This window comes from Cyprinus carpio, chromosome A20, assembly GCF_018340385.1.
Source record: "Cyprinus carpio isolate SPL01 chromosome A20, ASM1834038v1, whole genome shotgun sequence".
Taxonomy (NCBI): Eukaryota; Metazoa; Chordata; class Actinopteri; order Cypriniformes; family Cyprinidae; genus Cyprinus; species Cyprinus carpio.
Window position 1 is genome coordinate 6,397,992 of NC_056591.1, and position 18,480 is coordinate 6,416,471.

General features: G+C 36.4%; 1 protein-coding gene across 2 annotated transcripts; it reads right to left on the minus strand.

The window, feature by feature from the left end:
* Positions 1-1,826: 1,826 nt before the first annotated feature.
* LOC109049990 (ammonium transporter Rh type A-like) lies at positions 1,827-17,682 on the minus strand. Of its 2 annotated transcripts, XM_042777479.1 has the most exons (11): positions 17,396-17,682; positions 6,390-6,573; positions 6,063-6,213; positions 5,136-5,283; positions 4,550-4,716; positions 4,319-4,456; positions 4,110-4,231; positions 3,942-4,015; positions 3,436-3,509; positions 3,203-3,306; positions 1,827-3,169 (listed from the first exon to the last, which is right to left on the minus strand). In XM_042777479.1, the coding sequence occupies exons 1-10, from the start codon at positions 17,577-17,579 to the stop codon at positions 3,223-3,225; spliced, it is 1,326 nt and encodes a 441-aa protein (XP_042633413.1). In that variant the 5' UTR covers positions 17,580-17,682; the 3' UTR covers positions 1,827-3,169; positions 3,203-3,222. The 2 variants fall into 2 exon arrangements, with proteins under 2 accessions (XP_042633413.1, XP_018923200.1); XM_019067655.2 differs by having other exon boundaries at positions 1,827-3,306.
* Positions 17,683-18,480: the final 798 nt, after the last annotated feature.

Genomic DNA, 18,480 nt, shown 5'->3' on the forward strand with positions numbered 1-18,480 from the left:
GTCCATGTAGCAGAAGTTTTTCTTTACAAATGAAGTAAAATAAATATCTTTTAAATTACTTCATGACATTTATCCTGTCAAATTTAGATGTGATTTTGACACAAAATGTGCCTTTTGTCAGAATGACACTGAGACTCTTCTTCATTTGTTTTGGTCATGCAGTTATACGTCTCAGCTCTGGAAGGATGTAAGTTTCTTTATCTCGAATAGGCCTGCTATCTTACAAGATTTTTCAATGAATCCCAAATTTACTTTTTTTTTTAAGCAGATCCCAATGCCTGTTTTGTAATAAACCTAATTCTGTTCTTAGATTCTATTCACAAATGTAAATTTTCGAATTTTAAACCGAAATAGTAGTATTGTAGTATTGTAGTATTTTTACAAGAGATCAAAAAGTTATTTCTTTACAATTTCAGTTTCACTTAACAAGAAAGCCTAAAATTGTTCTACTCTATTTAATGTTTAATTTTGTTATTTAATGCCCTCTTTTTTTCTTTTTCTTTTATTATTTATTATGTTTCTATTTTGAACTATGGTACTAATTGTTTATTTCTTTCTTTCTCTCTATTGATGTTATTTTTAATTATCGTGTTCTAATTTTGTTGTACCGTAGTCTAAACTGAATGTTCAAATAAAGCATTATGAAAAAAAAAAATAAAAAAATCTACTGTAAACACAAATATCTTTTCTTTGGAAATTGGTTTAAAAATGTTATTTTTTGTCTCAACTTTTTAATCAAAATGGTTCAATCTGAGTTTTTGGTTAAGCATGTAATTCCTGTTAGTCCAAAAGAGTTTGCATGGAGTTCTTATGCTTTTTAGAGGTCTTTCTTTGACAATCCTTTGTCCCTCAGTGGACATTTGTAGGTAAACAGTTTCGTCAATTAAAAAAAAAAAAAAACAATAAGAAAATTAGAGTTTTGTTTTAGGAGGAGTCTGTTTCTGTGCCTTTTGTAATTTCTTAAGTGATATTTCCTGGAAGAAAGTTGGGTCATTACCTCGCAAACACCTGATAACTAACAAAATGAGAGAAATTACGTTTAAGTTGATTCATTTTCCCAGTTAAGTGCTCTCTTAAAAGACTTAAGAACAAACCAACTGTTCTTTCTGTTTAGAGAACCCTGAAATCTCTTTACATTTCAAACTTGAAATTAAAATGTATTTAGAATCTACTGAGTTTTCTTTTTTGAATCTACTGAGTAATAAGAACAATGGCTAGAGGAACACTGGAAATTTGGCAAATCATTCTAAGATACCCCTTACAGCTTTGTCTTTGCTTATCTAAAGTAACTGCATTGTGTATAGATTATTTAAAAAATAATGTTTCATTGGTTTTAACAGAACAAGAAAGCCTAATACAAGAGAGAACATTTCCTCTGTAATACATGGCTTTTCCTACAGAGGGGGCCCACGATAAATGATACTAAATGTTGGACATTTTCCCCTTCACGGTCACTGAAAGCATTGCCATTATTGCATCTCTTTTGTGTTATGTCTGAAAATTAAGTTGACAATGTATTTGTTAGTTTTTCAGGGTTTTAAATAGTTTAAAATAATGTATCATTGGTTGTACTGATTACAACGATAACTATTGTTGCAAGAAGGTTGAAGGATCTTTAGATGTGGACTACAATAATTATGAAAGCTTATCGTACATCACTATGCATCTCTAATGATGATTAAAAATGGGTCTGCAAAAACAAAGCTAAAATGCTGTTGCTCAAAGATGTTAAAACAAACTATTTAAATCCTGATTATACTCATACATCACAAATGAACATAACAGTCTTCGGTACATTCATTATAACAAAAAAAGAATTCAGCTGGTTTTATAAATGTACAAGTTTAATGCATTCACAGACTTGTTCAAGAGTGAGGCATATGGTAACATACATTCAGAGACACAAAAACTGAATCAGTAAGTCAGCTTGCAGTAAGACCTCTTTATCATTAAAAAACATGGCATTTAGTGGTCTTACCAAGTGCAAGAAGTGACTATCTGATCACGTCTGCTTATTCGTATTACGAGCTGAACATTCAAGCAATGTAGTAAAAGAGCTTTTATGTAAGGCTATTGTATGACATCATAGTTTTACTACAATCCTTACAAAAAGATGAAGTTTCAAAGATGTGAATGTACAGTGGCCACAAAACGCTTTTTTTGACACTACATCACATTGTCAACAAATGATGATTCCTCAGTGAGTGTTTTGTCAGAATTGACTTAATTAATTACTACTTTTAATCGGTTGGTCCCAGGGTCCATTAGTGGAGGTACGCATTAAGTGCTTCTCAAGTTCACTCAGGTGTTCTAGTAGAGTAACAACAGCTGGATATAATCACGTAAACTATAAACACGTTCCACTAATGTTATCCTAACAAACTAGGAAAGTGTGCTTAGCTTTCTTTTAAATACATGCCAATATTTTAGTTTTGATATTTTTTATAAAATTTTAAATGTGACTTTTTAATTACTATTTGGGGCCACTGTATTTCATATTAAAGTATTATAAATTGTGCGAAAATATAAAAGTTAACAATATATTTGTTAGTTCTTTGGGATACAATAGCTTAAATACTTCATATGTAATTGCATAAAGGGTTGTTAATGATCACAATAATGAGCAATGATAATTATTGCAATAAAGTTGAAGGATCTCTCTTTGGATGTGGACTTATATACATGATTATTTAAAGAAAAAACATTTAAAGAGCATTGGTCAAAATATCTAGTGATGATAACAGTTGGATCTATAAAACATAATAATGAAAAAAAGCACATTCAAAGTAAAATTAACTACTTTGATAACAGACACTTAAGCACAAGGTCTCACGTTGGCTCAGATTTTAATGAGCAGCTATTCAGTTATGTGCATTTCAGCAGATAATGACAATAACTGAGCAACACTTTAAGTTAACTTAGTAACTTTTTGGGAATTACTTTTAAACTTCTTACATTTCATTATATAATGCCTAATCCTAGAAGGTTTGAGACAGCGTTTATCAGTGTCATAAAATTAATTGCAGGTGTTTTTTAAAATTTAGCTACATGTATTTAGAAAAGCACCCATTATAAAATAAAACATGACATCTCTTAGTACTTATGATGATTTCACTGTTGAAGATGTTAGTAAGTGGAGTAGATGCTGATGTGAACAGCCCCTGAGGTGCTTATAGGACTGGGTCTCTTGATTTGCGAAGTGAACTGGTTTGGAGCAGAGCTTCAAGCCTCTGTTTTGTTCTTGGAATCATCGCCATGAGTCAAACGATCTTCGTGTTCCTCTTCTTCCTCTTCTTCCCCAGGTACCTGCATATCAAAAGCATCCACAATTATCAAACTTATTAGCTACAAGACATTTTCATAAGCATTAAAAACAGTTGTGGACATGTCCTTGCATTTCAAAATAGCATTAACATATCAATTATTTTGACGTACCTCCCAGAAGATTGAGTCTTCGAAGCAGTTTTGATCAGGTGGCTGCCCCCATAATGGAATCTTCATAACCAGACCTGGAGAAGGTATGAAAAAAGGTTTACTTTTGTAAGATTTTTTTTATTTATATTTTTTTTTTACTTTTTTAAATGTACTCTCTGAATTCATGTTGGTTTCATGGTTTTGAAAAGAAAAAAGAAAAAGAAAAACATTTTCAAGAAAAGTTTACATTTAATAACTCTATAATATGTAACTCTCTCTCTCTCTCTCTCTATATATATATTTGTTACTAGGCAACAATAAAAATGATAAAGATTATGCCAAACTATTTAATATGGTTAAAATGTATGTCAAAACAGATTCAGAATGTTCATTCAGAACATGTTCAAGTTCTTCTAGGAAGAAATATATTCATGTCATTTGTATTGATTTGCATTAATTAAATCCATTTACTGTATTTATACATTACAATATCTTGCAGATTTTATAGTGTTTGTATTAGTACCCACCTGTGACCAAACCACCCACCAAAGCAAACCCCAGAGATGATGCCAAGCCACATGCCTGATAACCTGGTGAAACACTGGGATAAACAAGCACAGAGATATTAAACCCATTTGTTGCCACATTGATAACAGCAAAAATCTAAAGACGCAATGTAAAGAACTGCAAGCTACCCGTCTTTCTTTCCTAGTGCTGCAGCCACAATGCCGGCAAGGCCCCCTAGGATGCCTGGCATGCCGTGGAGGTTATGCACGCCACAGGTGTCTTGGATTCCAAGTTTGGAGGCGAGTATGGGCTGAAGAGAACAACAAAAAAAATCATAATGTGATTGATTTTTAATATAGGCCTATTAGAATCACTGGGATATGAAAGGAACTCATACAGTGAGGAATTTAAAGCCAACGGTGGAGATAACGCCTGCTGTGATTCCGATCAACATTGCTCCAAACGGCTGGATGTCCATGTCAGCGCAGGTACCCACAGCGACTCCTCCAGCCAGCGTGGCATTCTGAATGTGAACCTATGCCACAAAAGACAATAAGCGAAGTCATAAGGATCATGGACTGCTAAAATGTGAGATCTGGTAAAATAACAAGAGACTAGCATGACCCACCATGTCAAGTTTCCCCTTCTTCTCCACCAGACTGGAGGTAGCGTATGCAGCGAGAGTGCAAGCAGCCAGAGAGAAATAAGTGTTGATAACAGCTCTTAGCTGAGGATCACCAGGATCAGCAATTGCAGAATTAAAGCTGGGCCAGAACATCCACAGGTAGACTGTGCCTACAGACGCAGGAAGAGTGGAAGGGTGAATGTTTAGAAGTACCTACAGACACGATACTTGGTGAATTATATTTATATGACTACCTGCTGAAATATCCAGCATTAGGTATGTTTTACCTGCTGGGATCAACATGGAATTCTGGTTTGCCTGATACCTCACTAAAGGTTCTGTGTGTCAATCTCTTACAGCCTTATTCATTTAAATATGGCGTCTACCAATTGCCAGTTACCTTGTGTGTAAAATATTACTGAAAATCTTGCTTATATATGCAAACATTATTTACTGAAGCTCTAGGAGAAAAATGTGGGCAAGTAAGACCCATGTAAGCAAATCTGGTTAGTCACTCTGATTTCAGAGTGCAATTAGGGACACATTTCTGTTATATAGCTTTTTATTCTGTTTTATAGTCTACACATACCAATCATTGCAAACATGTCTGAGTGATAGTTTGATCCTTCCTTCTCATGGCCGTTCCGAAGACCAGGGCGATAAAGAACACGAGCGACAGCTAATCCAAAATAAGCCCCAAAAGCATGGATGGTCATGGACGCACCAACATCAGAAACCTGTTAAGAGACAAGAATGTTTATGAATACCAGATGAAAGATTTTTGGTATGTTTGACAGCTGCTTTAAGGTAAGATTGTCTCCTAGAGATGCCACCACTGTTCAGTGTCAGACCTGTTCCATCTCGACAATAACAGTTTGTGCTGTTGGGAGTTAATAATAATAGTAATAAAAGTTGTATTTCCTTATCCCCAGGTAATCCAGGCACTACAGTGGGTATAGAAAAGAATCACCCCCTTTAAAATAATCACATCTTGTTGCTTTGCAGCCTGAAATGAACAACAAAAACAGCAACAAAATGTGATTATTTTAAAGGGCAGTGATTCTTTTCTATACCCACTGTATATCTTCTTCAAGAAGAAGAAGATGTTTTGCACACTGTTTTTCAGTTGTTATTGGAACACTGGGTGTGTTCATTAAGTTTATTCTGCCAACTTTAGGAAGGAGAATAAAGTAGGAAACTGCCTTAACTGCTTTTCCTTCATCTTTGACCCAGCTTCCTTTTGTAATAAAAGGAGTTCCTTGCAGGATCCCAGATAGCATGACATTTCACGAGGCTCTGCTACCAATATTAAGAAACCTCAACCTAATTAAAAGTAGTATTAAAATTATGCATTATTATAAAAACCTACACTAAGAACTTGATCTAGTGCAAATCAAGTTAATGATCAAATAAGGATGAAAGTGGCTTCACAATGATTCCTCCAGAATACTAAAACAAATTATCATTGCAGTATATGCAGTCATGTAAGTATATGAACTAATGAGCCTGTACAAACCCCAAGGAATTCCACAACCAAATGCTCATTGATGCAGAAGATAGTGATCTCCAGCAGGGTCATGATGAGAAGCTGGACAGGGCTGGTTTTTCCCAGAACTGCTCCAAATGAGATCAGAACAGTCGCTGTACTGAAGTCAGCATTAATCATTCTGCAGAGAAGGAAATATGGGACAGATTTATTTTATTTATTTTTTACTCACGGGCATATTAAATTAAGTACAACAGAACATCTAGCTTTTAACTATTTTGATAGATGATGAAATAATAATCAATTGTGTCACGTCAGTCACCCAAAATCCTCCCATAACCAAAAAGTTTAGTTTACCTATCGATGCTGACTCTTATTTTTCCCTCATGCATATGCCAGATGTTCTGGAGGAGAAGACCCCATTGCAAGCCAAAGGCAGCCAGCAACAGGTTGATGCCCACACTGCTGAAGCCATATCTCTTTAGGAAGGTCATCAGGAAACCAAAGCCAATGAAGATCATCACGTGTACATCCTGAAACACTGGACATATGGATAAAAAGTTTATGAGAAAGAGCTGTTTCTCCACATCTGAAGCCTGAAATTAATCACAGCATTCTAGAACCACATTCACATCCACAGAAAGTTCACCAAAAATGACAATTCTGTCATCATTTACTCACCCTCATGTCGTTCCAAACCAATAAGACTTTCATTCATCTTTGGAACACAAATTAAGATATTTTTGAATGATATATGAGAGATTTCTGTCCATCCATTGACAGTCTATGCAACTACCACTTTGATGCTTCAAAACATTTATAAAAAGATTGTAAAACTAATCCATATGAATTGATTGGTTTAGTCCAAATTTTCTGAAGAGACTCAATCTCTTCATATGATTAACGGATTTCATGTATAGGCTTTTATTCACATGTAAACATTAATCAATGCACACAACATTTATAGCAAATGGAAGTTCAAGCTAAAAATATCTTAATTTGTGTTCTGAAGATGAACAATTGGGTCTTAGGCTCACAAGAACAAAATTACTCTTATGGGTTTTGGAAAGACATAAAGGTGAGTAAATGATGATAGAAAGAATTATAATTTTTGCGTGAACAAACCCTTTAAGAAGACTTGAAACATAGCATACAGGTGGGCTTCTTACATGATATTTTTGCTGTTTGGATATTTTTGTTCTTTGACAGGTATTGTACATGTTTCCACACAGGAAACAATACCAGAAAATGCAAATGACAGAATTTTCTTTTTAGGATGAACTGTTAATTTTAAGGTGCAGATCTCGTCACGGTGAATGCGTAACATGTTTAGTAGTAATGTAATTCTTGATTAACAGCTGTACACCTAGAATTGTTATAGAGCAATACATTTACTCTTTTTGTTTTAAATCAGAAATCTGTTTCAGAATTGAATTGCCAGAACAATTCAATAACCATGCTCTTTCTGTCGCTGTGCAAAGGTCTTGTGTGCTCTTCTATTAGCCCATGAATGACAGGTTAAGAAGTTGCCCCTATTGGCCTTGTTGGCATGTATAATTTTATTCAATTCACATGACTCTGAGTGTTATAATGTACTTATTTCAGGATCTGTCACATTCAAAGCAACCCAGCCTCCAGCCTTTTCGGTGTTCTAACTGGTTGCAAAAAGACAAACCATGAGATAGTTTTGTAGCTTTTTCAGTTTCTGAACATGGCATTGTACATGCACTGAAATTTTGAATAGATGCACATGTAATGCTCATGTAAACGAATTAGATGTCAAAGTTTAGGGTGCATATAAACAGAACTTTCAAAATCTGAAAGGCTGGATTCATTTTGACTGATATAAAGCATTGCATATAAACATACCAAGTGATTTGAAGTCATTCCTTTTCATGAATGATACTCACCATTGGGGATTGAAACTATGTCAGAAATTGAGTGACTTTGATTCATGGAGTAAAAATCTAATTGCTATAATGCATATTACACTGCTGCATTTTGATGTATTGCATCCAGAGTGTTTCCCTTCTGAGATGCTGATGGATGAATGGAAATGGAGATGCTGTGTGCTTTGTTGTGAAAGCGAAACTATTTTGTTTGGTCTTCCAAAAGAGGACACAAGTGGTTAAGTTGTATTTACAACACTGTTCCAGAGCAGTTCAAGCCAAATATTCAGATGTGTGCAGCGCACAAAGGTTGTTTCTATAAAGTGGGTTAATTCCAACTTTGAAACGACAGTCTGGCGCTTCTGACTTACAGCCTGTAAGTATGTTTTTATATTTAAAGAATTTGCCACTGACGATTCAAACATGAGTTTTGAGCAGTGTAGAGTAGCGCTTGTTGTTTGTCATTTCTCCGATCACAAAATGCAGACATGGTTTTATGTTTACGTGGCGCAATGTGTAAAAAGACAGTATAAGTCATTATAATCTGTAATTATGTCCCCACTGGATGCAACAAATGCCTCAGGTTTGTAATGGGTTGTATTGTTTTTGTCTCATCGCGCTGGGACACAGCATCACAGTATGGTAAGGGGCATAACATTTCTGTCACACACTTGAGGCATTCGGCCAATCACAACACACTGGTTGTGCCAACCCTGAAACAACATACAGAACTACCAAATTTTGCTATAAGTTTGATTGTGTTATATAATAATAGCTGTTAATAGTGTTCATCGTCTGTTTGATTATGTCTTTAATTGATTTTTCTGTACATTTCTGCCATATGTACATAAACTGACAGTCACCACTGATAAGCTACTACTAAATATTGTAGAAACTTAATTTTCTGTAAAGTTGCTTTGCAACGATTTGTATTGTAAAAAGCGCTATACAAATAAACTTGATTTGAATTAAATCGAATTGAACTGGATAGCTGGCCAATCAGAGCACACCTCACTTTTCAGATTAATGAGCTTAGTAAAAATTGACACGTTTCAGAAAGGCGAGGGATAGAGGAGAAACAATAATGTACAGTATGTGGAAAAAAATAGTTTTTTTTTTAACCTTAAACCACATAAACACATTGCATTACACCAAATACACAAAACAATGTTCTTTTTAGCAACGTCATATGACCCCTTTAACAACACATAGTGCCAGTACTGCTGGCCTTTGCCCATCTTTCCTGCAGAGAGGAAATGAGTTGTAGACTATCCAACTCAGGAAGCTGTACAGTCAGCATCCCTGGACACAAAGATAGGATACAGTACAGAACACCTGATTCATCAGCAAGGCCCGTTTTCAGAATACACAATACAAACACTATTAATGTGCCTGCTGATAATAATCAGACACATTAACAATTGTCAGGACGTTTAAAAAGGGTCTCATTGTCAGTCCCAAGAGAGACAAGTGGAGCTATGAAGCCTGAAGTTTCAAAAGGTGTGGGACCAGGCTTTGAATAGGCAAACATGCAGTCTTCCTTGGAATGCCTCCACCCATTCAGTAATCAACACAAAATCTAAACTTGCCAGTAACAAACCCAAATAGTCATCAATCATAGTGCTCATGGTCTGACATCTGCTAAGCTCATCAAGATCGATGACCCCTGTAAGTACTCCCAACTAAGCTAAGTGGTGAGGCACTTTGATCAGGACTCAAACTGAACTAAATTTTCTTTGCTCGCTGTATATTTTTATTGCTTGCTATATAATTGTATTGCTTGCTGTCTTTATAAATGATCATATCCTAATTTTATAACATACCTCATGCATCATGTACGAAGATGCAGTAAGAAAGACTAAACAGGAAAAGTTTAAATTAAAAAGCAAATTTCAGTCTTCTTTTGCTATGCAAGCCATCTGAAAACAAACAAACAATTGAATGTGATCTATCACTGCATGCACTCAATTCTCAATGATAATTTTTTAAGTTTTGTGGAAACAAAGGATCCCCAAAAATGTGATAGAATCTAGTTTTGTTATATCATCAAAGCCCTTCCTATACTTCTAACTTCCTGTAGTACAAGAAAAAAGGACAAGGACAAGGTCATCAGTGATGTAGTTCTGGTTCCTGTCTGCTGTGGTGCTGAGTGGTTTGTGATTGTAGCTCTGTGTAGCTTCACTTTTCTTACTATCACTCTGTTTAAAGTGATAAAATATAAATGTAATTCCCACCATATATCTGATATTATCTATCAATAATCTAATCTGACTAATTTGATTGTTCGCTAGCGTACAACGCGTTAGCATTCGTTAGCCGGTTAGCTTATCATTCACGTTTCTATTCGTGTCTATTACCGTTTTCTTTTTTCTCTTGCCCCGTTTATTTTCTCACTAGTTCATCATACAACAGTGGTAAGTCAGAATCATTCATCAATCACGGTGAGTAATGGCTTCTTCTCCTGCTATTGTTGTTTGCACCGCTTGCCACATGTATAGTTTAGCTCTCTTTGTCAGTGTCGAGGGATTCACATATGATAAATGCAGGGAAATAGTTAGGATGACAGAGAAGATTTCATAATTAGAGACACACATTCAAACTTTAACTGAGGACAGTAAGAATGTGAGGGTCATAGTTACAGCTTTGGATATTACTAGCTCAGGAAGTTCCGTACATTGTTTGGTTCTGGTTACAATGCCTGTGCAGCAGGGCAACTGGGTGACTGTGAGGCAACATAGTTGTGGGTCAAAACACTGCTCTTCCGTTCCGAATAAAACAGGTTCTTCCCACTCAGTGACACACCCACTGTGAAACCTGTTCAAAGTGCTCTAGTTATTGGCGATTCTATTGTACGGTACGTGAAAATAGAGACACCAGCCACCATAGTCCAGTGTTTACAGGGAGCCAGAGCCAGAGTGTATGAACTTGCAAGTACGATATCAGATGGAAAACAAAACTAACGGTATTTGTTTGGCGGGAAAGTACCCTATCCTACAGAAAAGCATTAAAAACTGCTAGATCTGATTACTTTTCATCTCTTTTAGAAGAAAACAAGCATAACATCAGGTATTTATACAATACAGTGGCTAAATTAACAAAAAGTATAGCATCAACAGGTGTTGATATTTCCCAACAGCACAGCAGTAATGACTTTATGAACTACTTTACTTCCAAGATCGATACTACTAGAGATAAAATTGTAACCATGCAGCCATCAGCTACAGTATCACATCAGACAGTGCGCTATAGATCCCTTGAGGAACTATTCCACTCATTCTCTACTATAGGATTCTCTACTACACTTAAAAATCATCTAAACCAACAACGTGCATGTTAGACCCTATTCCATCTAAGATCCTAAAATTTAATTTATGCTTGTGATACTCAGCTTTATATTTCTTTGCGGTCTGGCTAAACATACCAGTTTGAAAAAAAGAATGCATAGTCGATCTAAAAAACTGGATGAAGAGTTATTTCTTACTGCTAAATTCTGAAAAAACAGAGGTATTAATTATTGGACCCAAAACCTCTGCATGTAATAACCTAGAACACTGTCTAGGACTCAATGGCTGCTCTGTCAATTCTTCATCAGCAGTTAGAAACCTAGGTGTGCTATTTGATAGCAATCTTTCCTTTGAACTCCACATTTCTAGCATTTGTAAAACTGCATTTTTCCATCTCAAAAATATATCTAAATTACGACCTATGCTCTCAATGTCTAATGCAGAAATGTTAATTAATGCGTTCATGACCTCAAGTTTAGATTAATGTAATGCTTTATTGGGTGGTTGTTCTGCATGCTTAATAAACAAACTCCAGCTGTTCAAAAATGCAGCAGCTAGCGTTCTTACTAGAACCAGGAAGTATGACCATATTAGCTCGTTCTGTCAACACTGCACTGGCTCCCTATTAAACAATGTATAGATGAAAAAATTTTGCGTATTACTTATAAAGCCCTGAGTGGTTTAGCACCTCAGTATTTGAACAAGCTCTTATTGCAGTATAGACCTCCACGTCCATTGAGTTCTCAAAACTCTGGCAATTTGATAATGCCTAGAATATCAGAATCAACTGCGGACAAGACAAGGACAAGACCACAGGAACAAGATGAGTCCTCTGCACAATTACCCCTTTTTCACCAATGCAGTTTGGGTGCTGGTTCGGAGCTAGAGCCTAGTTTCAAATCGGTTCTTTGTCTTTCGACACCCAAAACACCAGCTCCGAACCAAGAAAAATGGTTCGGAAGTAGCACCAAAACATTGCTGGGCTAGAAGTAAGAACTGCTTGTGTCAGGGGCTGGGGCGGGGTTACCGTGACCAACAAAATACCTTTAATCGCCATATTTGAAATAACAGCTAAACACGAACACGTTGGATTTGCTGTGTTTGGATGCCGATGTAGGTTCTTAAAGCCATGAACATCAATAGCAACGCAACGTCCACCATTGTTAATGGTGTTTAGGCTTGTTCGGGATGGCGGCAGCCAGACCGGTCAACGCATGGTTACAGCTGGATGATGACATCACAGAATTCAATGATGAACTGCCTTTAGCTGAAAATTGAGTGTTTACTATTGTCATTTTGCATTATTGACACACTATTTTCCTATTTAATACTGTAATGTTGCTTTTAAAAAAACACCATTCACACCTCCTGCACCACTCCTCTCCCCTCCTCCTGCACTTCAGATCAGTGAAGTTGATATGCGTCAGGTCTTCAGTAAGAACAAGAAAAGAAAGGCACCAGGCCCAGATGGTGTGTCACAAGCCTGTCTGAAAACCTGCTCTGACCAGCTGGCCCCCCATCTTCACACAGATCTTCAATAGATCACTGGAGCTGTGCGAAATCCCCTTGTGTTCTTTGTCTTCAAGCAGTCATTTACTTTATTGTCACTAGTCTTTGATGGTTGTTGAGTACTAAAAGGTGCTTCTGCTGAAGACCCCTCAAAAACATTTAGGTGGGCCTCTGACACGGCTGAAACAGAGGTTATCAACCCTTATCAGCTGTCGCATGACCCACGTCTTTTCCACTGATCTTTCTGTTGCTCTAGAGCAATACATATTTACAATTATAGTGTTGGCTTTTCCCTGAAAGTCCAATGAAAGGAATTTCCACTGGCTATTTCATGTATGCAAACTTTGGAAGAGCATCATAGTGGAATTCAGATAATCTAGCCGACTGAGTAAAGGTGCACAATCCATTTTTCCCAACTGTTGGCTGATACAACAAACAGAATAATATTCCTAGTGAAAGATTTCAAATTTCCCACATGCAACAACTTTGCTGATAACATCTGAAAGGCCCATTTTCCTAAAGGGTGGAAAGTTTCCTTTCTTTGTGGATGTTCAGCAACTTAATTACATTCTGTCATCTCTAATTTAGAGCACTGTGACATAACTTAGCTATATGTGTTTTCTCTGTTGCCAAGATTAAAGTGTCCTTTATTTTCTTTTCTTTGAAGCTTTTCTCACTCATTTCTGGAATGCCTTGTGTGTATGTACCAAAGTGACAGATGGCCTTAATTTTCCCAGTCTATAAAAACATATGCTTTATATATATATTTTTTTTAATTTTTATTTTTTTAAACAAAAACACAATATATTGTGTATGTACAGTTATGATATGTGCAAATTTTACATTTAAAAAAAGTATGTGTGTTAAATAAATGTATAATAGTGTTGTGTATTCCACGTTTATTGTAAAGAGTTCCTTTAGATGGATTGCCTGAGAGAATAAACTATTCCTCTGCCTGGCCATTCTGGACCTCAGTGCTTTGTAGCATTGACCAGATGGCAACAATTCAAAGAGTGAGTGTGTTGAATGTGAGTGGTCCAGAGTGATTTTGCCAGCCCTTTTGCTCACTCTGGATAAGTACAGTTCTTGGAGAGTAGTGGGGGTTGTACCAGTGATTCGCTCAGCAGTCTATCTTCTGTTGTCTTCTGAGGTCAGATTTGGTAACGGAGCTGAACCAGACAGTTACTGAAGTGCAGAGGACTCAATGATGGCGGACTCGAACTGTTTCAGCAGCTCCTGTGGCAGGTTGAACTTTTTCAGCTGGTGAGGGAAGTACAACCTCTGCTGGGCCTTTTTCACAGTGGACTCAATGTGAGTGTCCCACTTAAGGTCCTGAGAGATTGTGGTGCCCTGAATGACTCTACTGCAGTCACAGTGCTGTCCATGATGGTGTTTGGGGGGAGGGCAGGGGGGTTCCTCCTGAAGTCCAATATCATCTCCACTGTTTTGAGTGTGTTCATATGGGTGCTGGATGATAATTTTCCTAGCTTTACTAGCTGCTGCCTGTCTGTCTGTCAGGAAGCTGGTGATCCACTGACAGACAGAGGTAGCACGGATAGCTGAGTTAGTTTGAACAGGAGGAGGTTTGGGATGATGGTGTTGAAAGCCAAGCTGAAATCCACAAACATGATCCTCACATAAGACCCTGGTCTGTCTAGATGTTGCAGGATCTAGTGCAGACCCATGTTGACTGTATCATCCACAGACCTGTTTGCTCGGTAGGCAAACTGCAGGGGGTCCAGTAAGGGTCCAGTGGTGTCCTTCAGATAAGCCAAAACCAGTCTTTCAAATGATTTCATGTCCACAGACATTAGAGCCACAGGTCTGTAGTCATTAAGTCCAGTAATTTGGGGTTTCTTTGGGACGGGGATGATGGTGGAGCATTTAAAGCATGAGGGGATTTCGCACAGCTCCAGTGATCTATTGAAGATCTGTGTGAAGATGGGGGGCCAGCTGGTCAGAGCAGGTTTTCAGACAGGCTTGTGACACACCGTCTGGGCCTGGTACCTTTCTTTTCTTGTTCTTTCTGAAGACCTGACGCATATCAACTTCACTGATCTGAAGTGCAGGAGGAGGGGAGAGGAGTGCTGCAGGAGGTGTGAATGGTGTTTTTTAAACCTGCAATAAAACTCTTTCAGATGGTGTGCCAGTTGTTGATTCTCCACAGTGATGGGCAATGGTGTCTTGTAATCACCGGTGTGATTAGAAAGTTCAATGCGTCACGTGATCAACTGCTGAATTAAATCTATTTTTGCGCTCTAGCTGGCGCGGAGCCAGATCGGATGTGCTGAGTGCTTGTCATATTATCACAACTATTCAGTGTTTTCAACCATATAATGCTTATTTTAGGTTTCAGACATTTAAATACACATAAGTACAAGCAAAAGCATACATTTATAGTATATAATAATGATCCTTACAAATAGAATCTGACAACGTGTTTTATTGATATATACTGATTGTGTAGGTAACTATAAAGTTTACTCTGCTCTTCTCCCAGTTTACCGGAGAATTACTTTAACATGTTTCGGGAGGAGAGGATGAATTTACATGTTGTAAATCCCACAGCTCAGATTTAGCGTGAACTAACATAGCGGCGCCAATCACCCCATATAGATCATCTAACACGGTCATTATAAAAGTTTTTAAAATACCAAATACATTTACTTGCACATATTTCAGAATCGGATATTCTGAATACACTTCATAATATAGTGAACATGTTTGTGAATATTTTAAATAAAAAAGGAAAAACAAAATAAAAATGATCCATGTGTCATACAGAGCAATTGTGGTGACGTTGCATCACATGACAAGCATGAAGTCACCATGGAAACAATAAGGTGATACATTCTAAAATAATGGTCACCTATAAAAAAATTCACACTGGGGGCTCAGATAGTATATTTTAAACTCACGTGTGAAAGGGTTAAACATTTCTTTAGGTCATCAGGTTCAGTAGGTGGCAAAGAATTTGTATACTTTATTAGTTTTTTTTTTCTTTCTTTCTTTTTTTTAAACAGACATGCCCATCGCCTTAACATTTTTAAACTTAAGCTACTAAGAATGTTGTGTGATGAAAAATTTATTAAAGTGACTAAATTGACAGTCTCTGAAAACACCTCTTGCAACTCAAAGGCAGATGAGTTATTATCTAGGGTGAATATTTATTGCGTTTAATCTGGAGATTACTTTGAATTGCACAAATGAACAAATAGGTGGAAAAAAAGTTGTTCATAGGATAAAGGGGGCTGGGATAGTCCAGTGTCTCTGTGTGAGGTACTGAGAAAACAAAGAAAGTTACAACTGCAATTAAGAAACAGATGACAGTACTTATCAAACCCTAGACAAAAGCATCCCATGACATTAACAGTTACGTTTAATGTACTTGTAGTGTAATAAAATGAGACATATTACAAATTTTGAAAGGTTGAATGGAAACATTGAGGACACATGTGACACTGAGACTAATCTTGCATATTCATACTCTCCACACCCCAGAGTTGGTTTCAGTCCAAACCGTGTCCACGCAAACAACCACGAGTGCAATTTGAAGATAAAAGAAAATAAGGGTATTTTACAACTAAATGCATGTCATCTCTGCCAATTAGCAAACCATGTAGAGAAAATTAAAGAATGCAATTAAAGTTTAAAACATCTCAAAGGAAACATACAGTGTTTCTGTTTACTTGAATTAATAATTCATTTTATAATAGATTCTGCAGATCAGTGGTTCTCAACTGGTGGTTCACTGCCCAAAATAAACAGGCTTATCAACATTTTAAGGGGAAGAGAGAATTCTGTCATTTCATCGACATCTACACAAATACCAACACAACACTAAAAACCATGAACAAAACTATGCAAGATAAACATATGATCCAGATTATATTACATACACATTTATTGTGCAACCATAATGCATTTTGTGCAATTCTTGGCAGCTGAGAGTATGAAGCCAAATTAAATTAAATTAAATCCAAATTGGCTATTTTACCTATTCAGCCTACAATATGTCTTGTTAATAATTTTATATGTAATGTAAATAGAAATATGAATAAATGACAGAGTTAGATCATACAAACTTTTTTTTTTCTTCTTTTTCATTTGCAGCCTACATTAAATAGTTTTATAATGTATTGTATCACCAGATGATGTCCAGTGCAAGATCTGGCTCCTGAATCAGAACCAGTTGAAAACCACTGATCTAAATGACACGGATAAAGCTGACATTCATCACCCTCTTTGTCTTTCTCCTGAGAGTGCAAGAGCTGGTTTCCAGAGGAAGTATTTTTAGGAACTTGCATGCTGTATGAACATAAGTGAAATACTGCCCCAAAAGCCTTCACAGATATAAACCCCTCAGTCAGTGAACACTGATGAGTAAATAGCACCATGGAACTCAATAGCAAAGTTGACTAGAGTAAATATCAGTCTTAAAGAGGATAAATTCATTTGCAAATCATCTAGCAAATATTTTATTTAGTCAATGACCAAAAACAATGAAATGTATCCACCTGATCTGACCCTTAAAGTTAAAACATGTGTTCAGGTTGAGCCAAAATACTATTTAAATACTATTTTAGACTTAATTAAAACCAATTAATTTAGATGTCACAACAAGACCTCATATATACACTATTCACAACATGCATATATATTTTTTCAGAGGAATACTTACTGGGATAAAGGGTCATTGGGCTGGTTGATTGAGTTGTATTCGATTTTGCATGACTCCCATCATGTCCGTGAGCATCACCGGTGTCATATACCACAAAAAGAGCATACAGGACAATGGTCACGACTTCCAGTGTTAAGGCCAGAATGGGAAACTTGAGCCTCATGTTGGTGGCATATGATGGCATGCTTAACACCTTCTCTGTTTCTGCTGTTCTTCTGGGTGATTCTCCCTCTTGTTTCTACCTCTCACACTCTTCACACAGTCTGTGTCTTGTGGGGGGAGTTCAGAAAGTGGCATGTACTTTTGAACTGGCTGCAGGATTTGGAAGACCAATGGGAAGAGAGATCCTTAAGGTGGGGACGGTCACACCCCCTGTATTTGTAGGAATGGATTTCCTCTCCTCCTACTTATGTAAATGAAGAACAGTGTTTTAAGTGCACAAACAAAAATAAATAGAAGCATATATGGGTTAATATGTCTCCACAGAGAACCATAAATATGAGAGCACTTGAAGATGAACAACTAATTAACTTTAATTATAACTTTAATTATACTAACTTTAATTATACACTTTAATTATTGTTTGTATTTTATGGAAATTCCATGGTTTACCACATGACTGGTTACACATTGTAATATTAAAAACATTTCATATGTTTACAATGTATTTTGGTTACTCTTTTATTCTGAACACGCCCTGAAGTTTGAGAGTTGAGTAGTAGAGCGTGGAGCAAGCAAATGTTGTTGGTAATGTTATTTGGTTCTCACATCCTAAATAAAGAAATTTATTTTTTGTATGTTAACAGTAAAGATCCATGGAGCGACAAAAAGGGACATATGATTTTAAAACATTAAAATGATCATACAATATTGAAACACTCTGAAATGCTTATAACATTTTTAGAATTTTTATAAACATTAGAATAAAGTAACTCAACTTATTGTACATTTTGGATGAGTTGAAATAATTTGACAAAATTATAAGATTAATCATGTGGCTTATTAAAGACAGGTGTACTATTACTTTACTAAGAAATCAGTCTTAAAATTTCATCTTATATATAAAATAATTATATTGTAAAAAA